The 20,000-nt window shown below is 38.9% G+C and overlaps 2 protein-coding genes across 5 annotated transcripts in view; both read left to right on the top strand.

Moving 5' to 3' along the window:
- Positions 1-2,490, top strand: part of tmem209 (transmembrane protein 209) — a 13,528-nt gene extending 11,038 nt beyond the window's left edge. For both annotated transcript variants that reach the window (XM_053650695.1, XM_053650694.1), the window contains exons 14-15: positions 1-22; positions 1,360-2,490. The exon at positions 1-22 is cut by the window's left edge and continues 52 nt beyond it. In XM_053650695.1, the coding sequence (XP_053506670.1) occupies positions 1-22; positions 1,360-1,414 (77 nt within the window). In that variant the 3' untranslated portion in view covers positions 1,415-2,490. The remainder of the gene's footprint in view (positions 23-1,359) is intronic.
- A 1,864-nt stretch (positions 2,491-4,354) lies between these two features.
- ahcyl2b (adenosylhomocysteinase like 2b) overlaps positions 4,355-20,000 on the top strand; it is a 42,024-nt gene continuing 26,378 nt past the window's right edge. Inside the window, exon 1 of one of the 3 annotated variants that reach the window (XM_053649782.1) lies at positions 4,355-4,745. In XM_053649782.1, the coding sequence (XP_053505757.1) occupies positions 4,434-4,745 (312 nt within the window). In that variant the 5' untranslated portion in view covers positions 4,355-4,433. The remainder of the gene's footprint in view (positions 4,746-20,000) is intronic. The other 2 variants (XM_053649781.1, XR_008388487.1) reach the window with 2 other exon arrangements.

The raw sequence follows: 20,000 nt of genomic DNA, 5'->3' as shown, positions 1-20,000 counted from the left end.
CCAAGGAGTCTGGGATGCTGGGGTGAGTTTCACTATCAGCAAGTTACTACTACTCGAGTCCTGTGTGGTCCTTGTTTACTAATCTGGGTGGAAGCAAATGTATTTGTTGACCTGTTTGCAGGAGCATTTACACAAAAAACATGGTATACATGAAAATCCAGTTTGGGGAGAAAATAAAAATGTTTGTATCCTATTAGAGCTCCTGAGTGTGTGTAAATTTTCATATAAGGAGACTCACTAATATGAGCCTCAATTGATCAGCTTCAAATTGTATAATTGGTATGAGTTACTGTAACTTTTTTTTATTACATTTTCATGTTTAATTGGCTTATTTATTTTGACTGCACACAAATTGAACAAATATTTGTTTCATATTAATGACTTGAATAAAAGCGATTCAAAACAAATCCATAAATTAAGACAAGACTAACCTTTCAGACAAAAGAAATGCTTGCCTATACTGTAAAAGGAGGTAGTGTGTGTGTGTCTGTAATAAATGGCACGCTGCAGTATTGGACACTTTAGTTCACGCCACACTTTCACCATTTAGTCAGCATTTTGTCGTTTTCAGCGCTCTGAGAGTTTTGTAGGTGTCACTAAATGTAAATTGTCTATGCCATGAATGCAGTTAATGACTTGTAGGTGATTATGGACATGCACATGAGTACAAAGGAAATCAGAGTTGCTAAAACGTTTATAAATCTAGCATGGTTTTTTTTTTTTTTTTCTTCTTCAGTTTGGGGTACAAAATTTCAGTTCAGATTATCAAGTCAAACTTTATTTATAGAGAACGTTTAACACAACAAAACTTAACTTGCTGTGCTCTACAATAAGAAGTATAATATCCAGAGACAATGGCAACAAATACAATAACAACAGTATATTTAAAATTAAGCAAAAGATAAAGAATAAAACTAAGTCTTTGTTTTAAGACTCACTTTAAAAACACTCCGTGACTACATTTTCATGCACATCAAATTCCATTTAAGGTCTATATTCCGGTTGCTGCCATATTCAGAATACGATGTTTAATGTGCGTACAGGCATGGGAATATTCCTGTATATATGGTTGTTGTGAGTTTGTCTCAGTTGCCATTCCTAAATACCTAGCCGACAGCTAAGCATCTGTTAGCACCCCCAATTCCTTGTGGACTGAGCATGAGCATGTATCTCCTTTCAGTGGGGTTTCTGAATGTGTTTACATGCAATAAATTTCCAATTAAAACGGGCATATCAGGTGGGAATTTGGGGAATCATTAAATATTGTCTTAACCCCCCGGGTTATAATTATTACAAGTCACAAGAACTGATTTCTCACATTGTGTTTTTTTGTGTGCGTGTGTTTTGTTCTCCCTACAGAAGAGTCAACCTGGGGCTCTCGGGTGTCAACATTCTTTGGATATTTGGGGACTAATGCTGTTATAACTGAGTAAATACAACACTCTGGAACACTCACACAATGAGTAGTATATTGTGCATGGCTGTATGTGGTTCTAATTTAATATTAGCTGGTTTTCCTGTGCTTTGGGGAAACAGCTGCATAGTTCTTTTGGTTACTAAAGCAGTTGCAGCCCAGCATCAGACACGGATCTTTAAGTGTTTTCAGCTTTGACACACAAGTGTGTCAACAGAGAAACTAGTTGTATTTGACGTTGTAAATAATCTACATGTGATATAGGTTTGTTTGATACAAAGCTGTAGAATTTTTCAGGATTGAATGTGTGAAATTCATGTATTTTTATATCTGTGTGTTAGTGAATTGTTTGTAGGCATAAACAGGTATTATTTCTGATGTATTACCTCACCCCATTCTGTACACGCGGTCATGCTCATTCTTAAAAATGTACGAACTAGTTAGATAACAGGACCAGATGAAATGTTGTGTAAGATGCTCACTTTCTCTCTGGTTAGGAGTTTGTTACTGAAGGTTTTTCTGCACACAAGAGTTATGATTGATTAGCAGTCAAGGTCTGCTGTGAGAAAACGTTTCAGTAACAAACTCCCACATGAGGTTATGGTTATGCCGCATCCTGGACATGTGCCTCGCTCTTTCTACAGTTAGTCATCACACTCACACCAGAAAAGAAGATTTACTCCCCAGTGTGAGCCAATTAAGATTTGATCATTCAACAGAGATTACCAGAAACTGTAATTTCCCCAACAGGAAAGGTTTAATTATCAAAATCAGACTCTAGATCAGGTGTTTTTTTTTTTTTTTTTTTTTTTTTAAATAATTCATAAAGGTAAATTACTCTTTTCCATGACTTGACGTACTAACATACTACACAGGCCATGTTATTAAATATTTTCATTATTTGTTGTCTCTTTTGCATCTTTTTTTTTTACTACTTGATGTCGGAGTAAACGCTCACAAGGCTGCCAACCATCTTACATATCACCTGCCAAAAAGACTTCTTTGATTCGGTTCTTTGGAGCGTGTTTTGGTTGTTGTTGTTTTGATATGCAATAAACGAAATGATCATTTTTAGACTTCTGTGTTGATTTTGCAATTATTGTGTTCTCTCTTCGCTTTCATGGAGTTTTCTTCATATTGGATACCGTTTAGCCACCTGATGGAATGTTATTGTATTCAAACTGAATATTAAGAATGAGAATACTGTAACCTTTCTTGTTCTTTTCTTTCTTTCTTTCTTTTTTTTTTAAATATACATTTAATTTTCTAGGCAGTTGCAGCAGGTAGCATTGCCACCTCACAATTCCAGAGTCCTTGTTTCGATTCCTGAACTCTGGTTACTGTCTGTGTCGAGTTTCTGTACATGTGCATGTTCATTTGAGTTCTCTGGTTTCCTCCCAAAAAACACCACACTGGTACATTCATTTGACTGCTCTAAAGTGTGTGCATGCACGTGCTGTACTAAACTATACTCCTACCCAGTGTGTATTCCTTCCTCCCACACAGTGTCCCAGGGATTGGCTCTGGATCCATTGTGACCCTGACCAGGTTAAAGCACTTAATGAAGATGAATATTTTCTTAGCTGTCTTGGGAATTGAACATAGTTGTAATCACTTTAAAGCCAGCTGTATGCTTTAGTTTGTGTTTTGATGTTCAGAAGGTAAGAATGCAATTTAAGCAACCTTTTTTGTCAACAGTAACTGCATGTAAAACGCTAAATATACAGGTGCATCAAAAAAAAAAAATTATATCGTGGAAAAGTTCATTGTTTTCCATAATTTAATCCAAAAAATGGAACTTTCATATATTCTAGATTCATTACACATAAAGTGAAATATTTCAAGCCTTTTTTTTTTTAATCCTGGTGATTATGGCTTTCCACTCATGGAAATCAAAAATCCAGTATCTAAAAATATGAGAATAAAGAATTTATAAAACAGAAATGTCGACCTTCTGAAAAGAATATTAATTTATGCACTTGATACTTGATCGGGTCTCCTCTTGCATGAATTACTGCATCAAGACGGCGTGGCACGGAGGCAATCAGCCTTTGGCACTGCTGAGGTGTTTTGGAAGCCCAGGTTTCTTTGATAGCGGCCTTCAGCTGGTCTGTATTGTTGGGTCTGGTGTCTCTCATAGATTCTCTATGGGGTTCAGCTCAGGCAAGTCGGCTGGCCAATCAAGCACAGTAATACCATGCTCAACAAACCAGTTACTAGTATTTTGGGCACTGTGGGCAGGTGCCAAGTCCTGCTGGAAAAGGAAATCAGCATCTCCATAAAGCTTGTCAGCAGATGGAAGCATGAAGTGCTCTAAAATCTCCTGGTAGACGCTGCATTGATTCTCGACTTGAGAAAACACAGTGGACCAACACCAGCAGATGACATGGCACCCCAAATCATCATAGACTGTGGAAACTTCACACTGGACTTCAAGTAGCTTGGATTCTCTGCCTCTCCATTCTTCCTCCAGACTCTGGGACCTTGATTTCCAAATGAAATGCAACATTTACTTTCATCTTCCCCATGATTGTGGTTGTGTGCACTGACCCAGACTGAGAGATTAAAGGCTCAGGAAACCTTTGCAGGTGTTTGGAGTTAATTAGCTGATTAAAACTCTTCTCAGGTCGACATTTCTTTATTATAAATTATTTATTCTAATAATTTTAAGATACTGGATTTTTTATTATGTAAGCTGTAATCATTAAGATAAAAAAGGATTGAAATATTTCACTTTATGTGTAATGAATCTAGAATATATGAAAGTTCAACTTTTTTTATTAAATTACGGAAAGAAATGAACTTTTCCACGATATTATTATTTTTTTAGATGCACTTGTAATCAGTAAAAGTCGTATTAAAAAATACACTCGTAAACCCCAGTAGCCTCCGTTGCTATTGGTTACTTACTACAACAACTCCAACTACCACAATCCTTTGCGGTAATTCGTTCGTCACCCTCTCTTCCGGTTGTGTGTCGATCTCTAGGTTCGGTAAAACAGCACTGTGGATTGCCGCGATGTCAGTGCAGGTTGTAGCAGCGAAAATGGCTGAGGTCGAGCTAAAAGACGTCCCCAAGAAAGAATTGCCCGTCGTTTCACCTGTTACACCGAAGACAGATGAAAAAGGCTCGTTCAACAACGAGGCTAATGTTTCAGTGATGTCTCCCATGTCCGAGCCCGGTGTCAGGGGCGACCCGAGTCCTGTGAGCCCGAACCCGGTCAAGATGCCTCAAGCGTCCGCGATGAAGCGACCGGACCCGCAACAAAACGGCGGCGAGGCGTTCATTAACAGCGACGGCACGGTCGCCGAGGCTCCTCGCATGAAAAAGGTAATCCGAGCCGAGTTATTTCTGTGCGGGGGAAGAAATATATCCTGCGCTACTAAAATAGAGCTGTTCAAGTTCTGGGCTTTTTTTTTTAGCCAGTTAGCTTGTCATTGTGTGACGGAGGCTCGCGCTCTGCTAACGGCACAGCACATTTTTTATCGACAGGTCTCTCTCTCTCTCTGTTTATTTATTTTCCCGTTTCAGAATAACGCCACTCGAATATTTTTCTCGTATAAACATTCAAGTAACTCAGGCGGTTTACTCCACACTAAACAGCTGGTTAAATCTGTTGTGCTCAGTGTCAGAGAAGGAAAGTTAGCAAGCAAACCAAGCGCCGTTGCCTGGAGATAGCTAATAAAGTTTTCTTCTCATGGAACATAAAAACAAGCAAAAGCAACAGGATGTAAGGTTTTATATTGCGTAACAACCACAATGTCGAGGTTCTGATACTGAGTTTGGACTGTTTATGGAAGTGTAACGGTGATACCGCAGCCGAATGGCAGTCCGTTTCATTGCAGCTTTAGCTTAGCTTAGCTCGCTAGCATGCTAGTCCGCAGTGCGATGTGATTGCGCTGGATGTCTGTCTCCTCAGAGAAGTGCTGTGTGTGTATATAACTAGCTTGAACACTTGAACTCTGCTTGTGTTTATCATTTATAAGCTGCACGTTTAACTTTGGCTCAGATGAAAGGAGCTGAAACACAGAGTCAGAGGCGTATTCACGCCAGGCACGAGCTGCACATAAAGCGCCTCTGTTCTGTTACGTTAGCGACATTTTAGCCGCTGCTCATCAGCGGTAGACGTCACATGTGACGTCATCGCCCTGGTGTGATTTCGGACATGCAGGTGGTTTTATGTGACGTTATAATATCTATCTCACACACACAATATACACGTGTGTGCCTTATACATAACTCTCTTTTATTTTTGCTCCTACATGGCCATCACAATAAGCCACATCACATCATTGACCACATACGTTTGCGTTTATTTGTTTATTTTCCAGTAGGCCTACTGGAACACACACAGATATAAGTGCACATGCAAAACATCCAGCCCTGTGCACACTGATCAACCATTTCATGGCTTCCTACAGGGGTTTCTCTTCAGCATAGGCCTACACACAGTCAGAGCAAGGTCATCCAGATGGTTGTGTGTGTGCGCCTGCAGGAATGTTCATATTCTCCACACACACGAACTGAGCTAATTGTTTTGTTTTTTTTCCCCCTCTTAATTATTTACTCCAAGACCAAATTATTAGGGATGCTCCGATCAGGATTTTTGCAGCCGATACCAATTACTGATTTCTTGTCATCCTGATTGTTCAAGCTTTCTATAAATGATATGTAAGCTTTCTGCTGACTCTCACTGTTCGCCTTCAGATAAAATAATACCACAGATGTTGCCTTGGTTATATTGTTTACAGTAATGTTGTAGATTGTTGTTTTAATTGAGAATCAAATAAATAAGCACAACAGATGTTAATTTTACAACAAACGTTTTGATAGGCCCTTAAAAATACATGGCAAAGGACGAATTTTGCATTGTTTTTCGAAACCTCATTATAATTCCACATTGGTGATGACATTTCACACTGCAGCGCTTAATTTTAACGTAATCACGTGTTTTATGTCATCAAATTGCGATCAGTTTGTGAGATCAGCCAAATTTAGAAACTACCGATCAAGTCGTAGAATGTGATTGCCGGCCAATCGATCGGCACATCCCTACAATTTATGTTAATAAATTCGAACGCAGGTCAGCAGTCACAGCCTTGCTAGCTTCCTTGCACAATTATGTTTTTTTTTTTTTGCTCAAATTGGTACTCTTTCTTAACGGTTTACATTCATAAGTGCACCTGACCCATACCTGTCTTTAATGAGAACACACCTGTGCCCTCGAAACAGACACAAAGGGGCGGCTGTGGCTCAGGTGGTAGTGCGGGTTGTCCACCAGTGGCAGAGTTGGGGGTTCGATACCCGGCCCACATGCCAGTGTCCACTGAACCCCAAGTTGCTCCCGATGGCAGGCTAGCGCATTGGTGTGTGTGAATGGTTGAATGAGAAACAGTGTACAGTGCTTTGTCAAACCTCTAAGGTTTAAAGGCAGTTAAGTGCAGTTAAGGTTAAGTGCAGACCATTTACCATCTTGGGTGATTGTTTTGAAACCGGAGCACTACTCTCTTTTGGTTGGTTCCTTTTAAGATTCAAGATTCAAGAGTTTGTCCTATATAAAGGAAACAGTCTGTTACACAGTACAGTGAAATTCTTACTCTGTGAATCCTCCCAGCAACTTCTGACATAATTTAAACAGGACTTAAGGAAAACACAAATTACAAATAGTCCTCCCCCCAAAAAAGCACGATAAAAATTGTAGAGTTTCAGTTTTGCTTGAAACGATTCCACAACTATCAAGTAAATCACCAATTTCCCCATCCGTCAACTGAATATCAGGGAAAATGTATAATTGTGTTATAATTATAATAACTGTATAATTGCCGCTATTGGACACTTTTACTATTATGACTCTTGCTGCGATCACAATCAGTAGTTTAGACGATTGTTTTTGCATAGTTTTTTTTTCGTCACTGAACACTGTTTCTCTTCTCATGTTTAGTTTATGATCATTGTCCTGTGTGTTTATTGTATTGTTTGAACTCATCTCACAGTGCTGTGTATTTGCACTTAATGTAGCCCTGTGTTCTGTCCCATTTTATTATGTGTTGCGCCATGGTCCTGGGAAAACATTTACATTTATTCATTTAGCAGATGCTTTTATCCAAAGTGACTTACAAATGAGAAAATACAAGCAGAGAACAATACAAGTAGTGCTACCATACAAGATCCATTAATTGCGTTCCAGAAGAAGCAAAGTGTGCAGAGTAGAGGTTTAAGTGTCAGAGTAAGTTTATTTATTTGTTTATTTATTTATTTTAGGGGTTGGTTAGGTGTTCATGGAAGAGGTGGGCCTTTAGCTGTTCCTTGAAGATGGTGACAGTTTCTGCTGTCCGAATTGAGGTTGAAAGTTCATTCCACCACTGAGGAACAGTTAGTTTTAAGGTTCATTTCTTTCCAGTGTATACCACTTATTGGTGGCTTAATGATTAGCACATTTGCCTCGCACCTTCAGGGCTTGGGGGTTCGAATCCTGCCTCCGCCCTGTGTGCGGAGTTTGCATGTTCTCTCCGTGCTTCAAGGGTTTCCTCAGGGTAATCTGGTTTCCACCCCCAGTCCAAAGACATGCGCTGTAGTCCAAATTGTCTGTAGTGTGTGAATGTGTGTGCGATTGTGCCCTGTGGTGAGTTGGCACCCTGTCCATGGGGTCCCTAGCCTCGTTCCCTGGGGTAGGCTCCAGGCTCCCCGTGACCCTGTGTAGGATAAGTGGTACGGAAATGGATGGATGGATGTATACAGGTTATATAGTGGAATGACAATAAAAAGAACTTGACCTGAAAAGCAAGAAATTATTTATTTTATTTTTTTCTACTTGCTGAAATTGGGTGATGACGCTGACAGTGATGTGAGCTTTGTGGATGAGCTACATGTCGTCATTGGTGTTGGTGGACCAACATCTAAAAGTGGCTCAAGTCTGATTTGAAAGTTGGGATTTTTGTGTCCACAAAGTCCTGAAAAAAAATCACATCTGTGTCATGTTAAGACAGAAAATCGGGTTTGTGTCACCTGGTAATGTGAAGGTAGCTGTAAACACACTAACTTTTCCTCCTGTTAGCGGGAACCATTTCTTTTGTCCTTCTTGAACTGGCCTTATTTGTCTTAATTTGTGGATTTGGTTCAGATTACTTTCTTTTAGATTATTAATATAAGATGACCAAAAGTTTATTAGCTTTGTGTGTGCAATTGAAATAAATAAGCCTTTTACGCTTGACAGCATAATACATTTATAAAATTGCAGTAACGCACCAGTTACAGAAATTTAAGCTGATCAGTCCTGGTTCACATTAGTGAGTCACACACACACACACACACACACACACACACACATACTAACTCCAAATCTCTCATCGGATACAAACATTTTCCCAAACTAACAGGATTCTCATGAATTACACTTCTTGTGTAAATGCTCCTGTGAATGATTTAATAAATAACCAAATGAATTTGTATCCCATTTGATAAATAAGGCCTATTGTGTGACAGAGACTCAAACCTTAGCTTTCCATCAAAATACAAAAGGGATTTTTTTCCCCCTCCAGGGTTTCCTTTTCATCTCTCTGGTCTCTGTAAAGGAAATTGTTTTGCACAGCAACAAGTATTGCAGCGCTGAACATTTGTTTAACTCATTAAAAAAAAAAAAAAAAAGCATGCCGATTTGCCTTGTCAGTTTGTGCAAGTGCAGCTGAGTCACATATGAGAAATCACACTGAGGGCAAACTTAAGTGCTGACCCTGCCATACTTCCCACCTCTCTCTCTCCTTCACTCTTTAAGTAGTCTAGGTTAGATCAGGAAGTATGTCTGTCCTCCTTTGCTTTTACACAGAGGCCCCATTTGTTAATGAGTTCTGATCGCTGATGACAGGAGTAATTTACTGTTAGCTTAGTCTCATTTACTCAACACCATGCTCAGACCATTTCTGGGAGCTTTAACAGGGTAAATGCTAATTTTGTGGGCTACCACTTATGGACTAATGTGAATGTATCTTGGGAATGGAAAAGTAATATATAGGCTGTGCTGAGGCCATTGTTCACCTGGGAAGAGTTCATTTTCTTTAGAAAAGCCATTACCTGTGCGCCTTGCCTGGGAGAAATCACAAAGGTTCGATAGTAGGTTCATATCATTGGTTGAAGGGTTCTGTTAACAACCTTCTAACAATTCATGAAGATTTATAACTAGTAATTGATTGAAGGTTATCTAGCATACAAGCCAACTAAATCAAGGTCCAGGAGAACTTTGATCTTATCTCTTTGCAATAAAATGAGTCTCTTTTCCATAGCCAAGAAAATAAGTCTTCTTTACTGTAGTGGTTTTGGCAAAGTCCCATATATTCTCCTAGCATCCACTCTTTCATCATCAGTGTACAATAAATGGCTGCTTTTCGTAACCAGACCCATCACCTGCTGTTTCAGGGAAACAGATAGCTTTGGTTCTTTGTAGCCTGCATGTTCTGAGCTCTTCAATACCCAGCTTGCTAAATGTGTGTTATGTCATGGAGCTGTTGATCCCCAGGACAAGGACAGGGGGACTAATGTATTAAATAGATAGATTCCTCTAATCCATGTCTGGCCATGCCCCCACATAGCAGATTAAATGGCCCACTCCTCTACAGAAACGTGTGATGGAAGTCATTTATTATATTTTGCCTCTGCAAATATCACTCGATATTGTCGTCGTAAACTTTCCACAGCAGGACATTATTCTGATTGTGTGAAAGAAACGGCCAGTTCAAGCATCAAGAAGACATGTCATTTAGATGATAATTAAGATTAAAACAAAAAAGGGCTTGAAATATTTCATTTTGTGTAATGAGTCTAGAGTATATGAAAGATCTACCTTTTGAATTAAATTAAAATGAACTTTTCCACGATATTCAGATTTTTGAGCTGGACCTGTAGTTGTGGCTTGTATTTAATAATGGAATTCCATTGTTTTGGTAAATGTTTAGGGAAAGAACAGACCATAAATCTTATCTCCAGACAGGCTTTCAGGTGTTGTGTTGAAACAGTTCTCCACACAGTGCAAGCCTTGACCACACTAGGTTTTTTAATTCCAGATTTATAATTTAATACTACTGTAACATTTGAACATTGTCAGTAACGTGTAGCTTAAATGACTAAAAATCAAATGCGTAGTCTTTGCACCATTTTAGAGGGGAGAGCGAACTGCATTTCTTGACGCAGCTTTTTAAAAATTCAGGAGATATGTTGGAAAGAGTACATCTCTTTCTGTTGTGACCTCCAGCTTCAAATGATACACAAGGAGTAAAACATGGCATGGCATTTTCTAGGAAAGTAAGGATGAAGCAGAGAAGTCTGGTTTATTCTTTATGCATGACGTGTGCATGCAGAAGCGGCAGCAGCAGCAACGTGAGCAACGTTGTTCACACACTTGCCTGTGTATCTTATGTACGTCTGGACTATTAAATGCAGCATTCGTTAGATGGCATGTCAGTCAAAACACCCCTGTTTGCCTGGTTTAAATGAAACCAGTCAAACTGAAATGTTTAGTGATAGTGCACAGCGACCTTTAATCACACGGGCAAGCTCTGTTTCTCCTTAAAGCGCACCTATTATGGTTTTGAAACATGTCTAATTTTGTTTTAGAGGTCTTATACAATAGATTTACATGCATCCAAGGACAAAAAACACTTTAATGTGCTCATAATTTAAACTGCAGCATTACAATTTCCCCCCCAGTGTCTCAAACGACTCGTTAAAGGATTTGTTCTAAACCATTCACAACAGACTGGGACATCTGACCAATCAGAGCAGAGTATGCTCTCTGAAAGGAGGAGTTTAGAATGAATCCTTTAGAAGGATCATTGAACAAGTCATTTTTGACACTGGGGGGAAAAATGTAATGCTGCAGTTTAAATTATGAGCACATTAAAGTGTTTTTTGAGACTTATGAGGCTGAAATGAGACTTATGAGGCTGATCTGCTGTTTTCTCTGTATTCATGCTTTCAGAATTTGCTGATTTCCCTAGGTGGAAATTACGCGCTTTCTGGCTCTTTTCCTGTTCAAATGAATTGGATTATTCTGCAAATTTTCATTAGTCTTAACACTCATTTATTGTGTCACTGAAGAAAGTCCTTCCACAAGAAAGTCCTGCTGCCTTTACTGTCTTATAAGTCGGTCACACCATCCTATTTGGGACATGCTTTGAAAGTATCATACATCACAACATTTCCAAGATGTTGATGTACATAAACAAATGATAACCCCAAAAGTCAGGTGAGATGGAATAAATTACCAGTGGGTGTAATAGAGTGTCTCATTTGTGACTACAATACTTATTTCTCACTAGAAAACAATACCAACATATCATGTTTGACCATAAACCGTAGCTTGTTCCTGTGGTTTTCTGCCATTTTTTCCACACTGGTTGGTGACAGAGACGATGCAAATGGATTAGAGAATATGTATGATAGTGAAGGAGATATATACAGTATGCTATCTTCAAAACTGACTAAATGAAGGTATGTCAGTCAAAAAGGCAAACATTTGATTTAGACGTGACTCAGTGTCTTCCTACCACTGTATAAAGTTTAAATAAGCAGCAGTATTTATGTTGCAGACACACCCATGGAGATGTAGCTGGGTTACCCCCCCCCCGGCTGTTCGGAATCTCGTGCCATTAAACCAGAGTTTCCGCTGTTGGCTATCGGGGGTCTGGTGTGATGCCAACAGTGAAAGGGAAAGTCCTGTAAGTGGATTGTAGGTAGCCGAAGATGATAGGAATTATTACAGAAAGCTTTACAGCATATGTGTACTCCTAAAATGATCAAATAACCTAGTTCCTGCTTGTAAGAAGATTTTCTTAGAAAGTAGGTTGTATTCATGTTTACCATTTATAGCCTGGTGGTCAAAACAAGTCTTAAATCAATGTGGGACAGTGTAGCTTGTGCCTTCAACACTGAGGATACATCCTAGTTACACATGTTTCAAGTTAAGGGGATGAGACTTGTGTGATGTATAAGAGAGCGCACTGTTGTGGAGTTGTGAAACGTGTCACGTTCCTGTGGCTCGCTGCAGTTCATGCAGGTCATCAACAGCCATCCTTCAGTGACCACCAATGACTCAGAGCTTTTGACAAGAGTATTCCTTTCTAAGCTCAACAGCCACAACCAGTTTTGGAAGAAAAGAAAGCTCTAGGGATTGGTCAGTCTCTATCATTAATCAGAGGAAGCACTTAGTGTTTGTATATGAGAACATATTGTTATAATCATACATACTGTACATGTGCTACATTTGCTAGCCACCAGCAAGACCTGCCAAGTCCCATGTTAATGGCTCATGGGTTTAACCTACAGGTTTTATTACAAGTTACAAGTTTTTGAGTGCCTAATAATAAAATAGTCCAATATCTGGTGGGTTAGCATGCAAAGCTTCCAGTCCCATGCGCACTAATCAACCATTTCCTGGCTTCCTGCCTTGCTCTCTTCAGTATCAGCCTACACACAAGGGCAAGAGCAAGATGATCCAGATCGTTATGAATGCCTGCACAATCACTTAAGATATGCCATCGCTGTGCATTTGCAAGAGAATCGATACTATGCTTGAAATCAAAATATATTTTGTTAATTCCTTTCTCTCCGCAGTTATGACAAAGGCCGTGAATACAAAGGTCATGTCCTGAATGGTGCAGTTCTCACTTCAGCGTGAGGTGGACAGGGCCATGGGGTGCTTTATTCATGTTCAAAGACTACACATTGGTTTATATGGAGCTACTGCAAATGGCTAGGTTAATTTAATTTTGTCTGTTCTGTTTGGTTCTGTTCTTTCCCCTCTGAAAGTATTAAAGTAGCAAGGCCAATTCTTTTGTTTTTGCTGTACGTAGAAGACATTTGGACTTGAGATCAAAAGATGAACATGAGATGGTATTCTAGATATGTTTTTTTTTTTTTTTAAAAAAATAGAAAATGGCACCTTTTGTTTAAATCCACCCATTTTCTCAAGTGATAAGAAATATTGGAACACGTGACTGACAGGTGTTTCTTGTTGTCCAGGTGTGTCCTGTTAGATCAGTTGTTTAAACATTTAATAGCTCTGAATGTCTACACTTGGTTTGAGCCCTGGGTTTCACTTGTGAAGACTGCATTTGTTGTTAAAAAGAATAAACCAACATGAAGACCAGAGAGCTGTCTATGGGAGAAAAAAATATTTTTTCTCACCTAAAAAATTGGGTGGTCTGCCACCAAAGATTCCATGTTCTATGTTGTTTAACACATTTAGATCTAAATATCAGTAAATGGGGCAGCTGTGGCTCAGGTGGTAGAGCGAGTTGTCCATTAATCGTAGGGTTGGCGGTTCGATTGCCGACCCGCATGACTCCACATGCCGAAGTGTCCTTGGGCAAGACGCTGAACCCCAAGTTGCTCCCGATGACAAGTTAGTGCCTTGCATGGCAGCTCTACTACCATTGGTGTGTGAGTGTGTGTGTGTGTGTGTGTGTGTGTGTGTGTGTGTGTGTGTGTGTGTGTGTGTGTGAATGGGTGAATGAGACACAGTGTAAAGCGCTTTGGATAAAAGCGCTCTATAAGTGCGCCATTTACTATTTAAATGAAAGCTGAAATTCTGATTTATCGTCTCATATTCATCATTTGATCTCAAACCCAAATGTCTTCAGTGTATAGCTAAAATAAATAAATAAAATTGCATTGCTGTTCCAATAATTTCGGAGGGGACTAAATATTTCATACCTCTCCCATCTCTTCTCTTCACTCCTGGCAATGATACTCCATTGTCTATGGTAGATGATTTTGTACGTTTAGACATATTCAGTTTATGCAGCACTTTTTCGGTGTAAAACGTAATAACTAGAGGAAACCTGATCATGAAACAGAGCTCCTTGCACTTGGGTGAAGTCTTAAGAGCCCTGTGTTTATTTAAAAAAAAAAAAAAAAAAAAAAAAAAAAAAACACTGCAGCTCTGATGGAGATGTTACCCTCAGGATACACTGGAATGTAATACTGAAATATAAGGAATGCAGAATGAGAGAGTGGGTCTCTAAACTCATTGCACCAAACTTTCCAGCAGTTCTGTAGTAAAATTAGCTTTGGAGGTGATTTATAGAGGTTTGGTTGTAAGGTGTGTGTGTGTGTGTGTGTGTGTGTGTGTGTGTGTGTGTGTGACATTACAGTTTGATTTATGAACAGGATTATAGATTATGTAACACATAATCAAATAAAACTAATGTCAAATCTGTGGCTAATGTATCTGACACATTGTCTTGTACCTCTTCTGGAAGTGTACTCTGTGTTTGTCTGTTAAATACTAAGCAATCATAAGCAATATGTTCCTTGCTAGTCATTTCCTTCCTTGTATATAGGTGCACATGCAGCTGTAATAGCAGTTCAAATTTTTTTTTTGCTTTAAATGCTTAGACCTAAATATATTAATCTAATGATAGATTATTGATGAGTTGATTACTGATGAATTTTCTATATTTCTGTATATCTACTGTTTGTGTCTTCATTTGGAGTTTTTTAAATCTCTTTCTTTACTCTGTGCTAATGAAAAATAGTGTCGCACAACCTGAGATCAGTTAACGACCAGCAATCTGGTAGTGCCTCCTTAGCGAGGCATGAGATCTCTTTCCAGAACCTTCAAACTGACACTGTCTCAGTGGTGGAATGAATCTCCAACCTCAATCCAGACAGCAGAATCCATCACTATCTTTAAAAAACGGCTAAAGACCAACCTTTTCCGTGAACACTTAACCAATCCCTAATTTGTCCCCTGGGTCCCCCCTTAAATTATCATTTTAAAAAAATCTGCACCCACACTTGCTCTTACACCTCTATTTTGTGCACTTTGCTACTCTAGCACTCAATTAAAAATCTTGTATGGTAACACTATTAGTATTGTTCTCTAGTTGATGTATCACTTTGCTTGTATTTCAATTCAATTTTATTTGTATAGTGCTTTTAACAATGGACATTGTCTCAAAGCAGCTTTACAGAAATGTATAAACACAGGATGCAGATTTTAAGTGTGTGAGTTTATCCCTAATGAGCAAGCCTTGAATACTTAAGGCGACGGTGGCAAGGAAGAACTCCCCTAAAATGATATGAGGAAGAAACCTTGAGCGGAACCAGACTGGTACCAGTACCAGTAATATTGGCTTGATACCTAGTAAGTAATTTTCACCAAGCACGAACGTTCAGCAGTCTGAGCCATTGGATTTGAAATGAAACAATAACTATGTAAAGTGCAGAAAGTGTCCGGCTCTGTATACTTTCCCTGCTTTTGACCCCATATCTTTCCATATTTACACATTCATGGCTGGTTGCTGTCACACATCTCGACTTGCTGTACTTGACAGCGAATCCCACTGATGCAGTCGAACTTTACCGGGTTATCACATTGACCCCTGTAACAACTTCATGACCCTGTTGTTCTCCATATATTGCTGGATTATGACGGCTTGCGCACAGGAAAATGGGTGGCTATTGTCTTTATGGCTTAATTGTTACCAGCCATTTGTTCCTAGGCGGATAAGTGTGTGTACTTTGTTCATCTGAATAATTTCCAGATTTCCTCTTGTACAGCAGATCAGTGCACAAGAGCTTTCGTCTCCACGGTTGGACTTGATAAGCTGATTGAGTGGCGTCTCTGTGACGTACTTGCTCTTTATCACGAGTACACTTCAAAACAGGAGGGAAAAAAAGGACACAATGAAATAAAGCCAGTATGTCTTTGATGTCTAGCTGGGTGGTTTTTATAGACAGCATTTGATAGGAAGGACAGTTGGACCTGTTTTTTTTTTCTGCAGATACTGTGTGATGGGTATTGTTTATTTAGCTTCGCTTTATGCACCAGTCATCAAGTAGTGAAGTGTTGCTTTAATAAGCATTAACTTAATCAACTCCTAAATTGTAGTTCAGTTTGATATGTCATCATTCAGCAAGCCATCTCGCTTAGTGTATTACTTTTGTTCTGTCCATCCATTTGAAATTCTGCTTGGCAAGATATCTCGAGCGAGCAGTTGACTATTTGAAGGATTTATTTGGAATGATCCTTCTCATTGTAACCGATGGACTGATCCAAATAGGGTCAAGATCACATCAAGGTCAAATAGTTTTTTCTTCAGTAGTTTCCTTCGTGTTTGAAGTACTTTTTATGATCATTTGAAGCGTATAAATTTTTAATAAGAGGGACTAAGCTTTCCCTTGACGTCAAGTTCTTTCTTGTTTATTTTTTTTTGTCCTATCATTACATTGGTCATTAAGCTACCAATAGAACATGTTGACATTTTGTGGCTTGCAGGTTAGCTAGTCGACAAGTTGACTGACTACCTGTTAGAATGCCAGAAGACCAAAAACGATCGTGTATCTTGCCATAAAATAAACTCCCTTTCATATGCTTGGTCATTTGACTTAAAGCATAGTTACTTGTGTTCAGTGTAGTCCCTTCATGGAACAGTCACTTTTTTTCTTCTTCTCCTTATTCATTAATGTGTCTGCTTGCTTCTCACATGTGGCAGCAACAATTTAGTTACATGTGACATTGATTTGTTCGTTCAAAATCGATTAATTTTTGTCCAGGAATATATTGATTCCAATTATATTGTGTTGAACTGTATAAGTAGGAATGTAGCCGCTCACGATGAGGCCTCATTTTAAAAATGCTGCGTCACAAAGAACTTTTACAATAGAGCCACTCTCCCGTCTAGACGGTTTCCTCTCTGCAAGGCTCTGGTCATTTCTATACAGAAACTACTGTACATGTCTAGGGCACTTTCAGCGTTTTATACTCCTCAGTAGGATGTTAAGTTGCATGTTAGACAGGGTTCACTCTATAGCCTAAAGCTTTTTATACCTACATGTTTTTATACCCACGCTTGACTTGGACTGCTGCTGTATTAAAAAAAAAAGCTGTCCTAAAATGACTAGCCTAAACATGACTTTCACACCACAGTGTGTTAAACATAATTATATCTCTGTATGAAGGAAAACGCTATTTTCAGTAGCATGCCCACGCAAACCTGTAATTTAACTATAACTTCAGCTCTCAGTCCCCAGCATTATAATGGACATAATAGCCAAACTGCAGGCAAGGGTAAAGTGAGCTATTTTTTTTTTGGTCTCTTTTGGAGGCCATTTTGTGCCCTATTGCTATCTTATCAATCCATACAGGATTCTGCAGAATTGTTGAAAATTTCTTTTGTGTTTTTTTTTTTTTTTTTCCCAGAAAACTACTCGAATTGGTGAAATTGTTTTGCACGATCTTTGGCAGTGATATTTGTTGGTAAATGAGACCTTTTAGCTGTACTCATATTCGATGCACGTGAATCGAATGGGCATTGACTGAATGCGTGTTGTGATGTCACATGGTGTGTTGTGGTGACATCACATGATGTGTCTCGGCCCAAATCTGAGGTAATTTTAAAAAATTGCAAGCTCCTGCAAATATTGCAAAGTTTTGCCGGTAAATCGTGGAGGGGCTGACTTATGATTTCTTTACAGACCAGCGCATTAACCATAAAGACTTTGGGTCATGTTCCTTGTCTCGCATGTTTTTACAGGATAACAGCCGTGATCAGAGAGAGAAGCTGAAGAGAGAAGGGGCAGCTTTGAATCTTCTACTTTGCAGCTATAATTAAAGGTTAATCAAACCCAAATTTGACTTCGTTTGCTGTTTACCTTTGAAAGCTCAGCTGCTGAGACAGACCACAGCGTGTGTCTGGGTAAGATGTATCAGTTGCACAGGAGTGTTGTGCAACACCGAATGATTTATACATTTACCGTGACACAGAGGTAAAATACCGTGTGGTGATGTGTTAACAGTGCAACACAGTAAAAAAAAAAAAAAAAAGTCATGATGCACTGCTGAGAGTGATTCTTATGCCTTTTTGACTGTTTTGAGGTATATTTTCATAAAACAGCAGCATCTGTTGAATAGCGTTTAGACTTGCTTGATGCACAGCAACCACGCAGTGAGCAAAGAGCGAAATACTCATAACCTGCAGGCAGCCAAACGCCTCCTCAACACTGACACACTTTCCTGCATCAGATCAATCCTGCATGCTCGAGATTACTATTAAATAATAGTCACATTTATTTTTGGAATGTTGAAGGTTATCTGAAATTATTGAATATTCAAAAATATTAACTTGTACCTAGTTTAAATTTGAATCCCCCTATTTGCAGTTTTGGTTTTCAGTCATATGTTGTGATGAAATTATTTGTGTAAAAAAAACCAGTATATTTAAAATCACATCTTAATTCTTCTGTCCTCAGTGATTAGCATATGGACGTTGTTCTTCCAGCAAAATCTAAACCCAAACTTGGTATTTTTTTTGTGTTAAAAGGACTGTTTATGATTAACAGTTAATGTGGCTGTGAGGGAAACATGTAATATATAGTTCTCATCTTTCTAAAAATCCTTCTCAGTGTGGATAAATGAGCACACGAGGCTTCCTGTTTCATGCCCTGACTCGTATCTCATGCCCCACTAGATTCTTTGGCTTCTGTTGGAACATTAGCCTTTTCACTACTGTAAGAAGTTTCATCCTCTTCCATGCTAATTCCTGAAAGAATGTCATGTTTCAAAGGCCTAAACACTTTGCCATGAATTCAGTCATTAAGACTGAATTAGCTGTGTGCATGAACTTGGGTGAACTTGGGTTGATCTTGGGTGGAGCAGTTGTGTAAAATCTGCTGAATATCTGGTAGCTGTGAATAAAATACCTGCTTAGAACAATACTTGTCTATCAGTAGATCCTTTCACCATCATTTAATTGTTGTGTTAATCATGAAACCAGTAGCTTGTGGATCAACATTAAATGTCTCTGTTTCACATAAGATGGAATAGTAGTTTACATAATGTGCATTTTTTGTTCCCAGTGTATAGAACAAACAGCATGCCGTGTTTTTCTGGGGGAAAAAAAAGATCCTCTAACTATAGACCTATGATTAAAGGAAATTAGTATAAGTCTTACATCATCAATTAGCTTGATCTGGGCTCATGTAGAAGAAGGGGGTCATGGAAACTAGAAAGATTCTTCAAATTGGGCTTGAGTGCTCTAAGAAGTGTGTGTGTGTGTGTGTGTGTATTATTTATATATATATATATAAAATGTATTTCTGTCCAGTAGCCTGTTTTATTGACTTTCCCCAATGCCACTACCGTATTTGTAGCCTCCTGCCGGTGGCTTTGAGATGAGTGCCACAGTAGTGATCACAATGAGATTTTAATTGAAAGACCCTGACGCCTCCAGAGCTTGTTGGACATCTTCAGTCTAAGTGGCACTAAATCAGTCAGCGATCATATCATATTACGCGTATAACTTGCGACTAAAGAATACTTTTACGGTGTGTTGTTTTTGTTCTCAACATTATACGGTGTAAATCTGGCTTAAACCAACAAAATACTCATACTTGGCATGTTTACAGTTAATGGGGTTACAGTGAAGGGTTTGTCCAAGGTTTATCAGGAACACATTCATTGTGTTCAGTGTTAATCGCATTATCTCCACAATATGATTCATAGATAATTAGGTTTGCTCTGCCTTTCATAACTGTGAGTGTGTGTATAGGGGGAAAAAACACCGCAGTCATGCTGGACTCAGATGTGCCAGC

The sequence above is a fragment of the Ictalurus furcatus genome, chromosome 19 (genome assembly GCF_023375685.1).
Source record: "Ictalurus furcatus strain D&B chromosome 19, Billie_1.0, whole genome shotgun sequence".
NCBI lineage: Eukaryota > Metazoa > Chordata > Actinopteri > Siluriformes > Ictaluridae > Ictalurus > Ictalurus furcatus.
The sequence above is the reverse complement of the archived record's forward strand: the minus strand, read 5'-3'. Positions and strand labels throughout refer to the sequence as shown.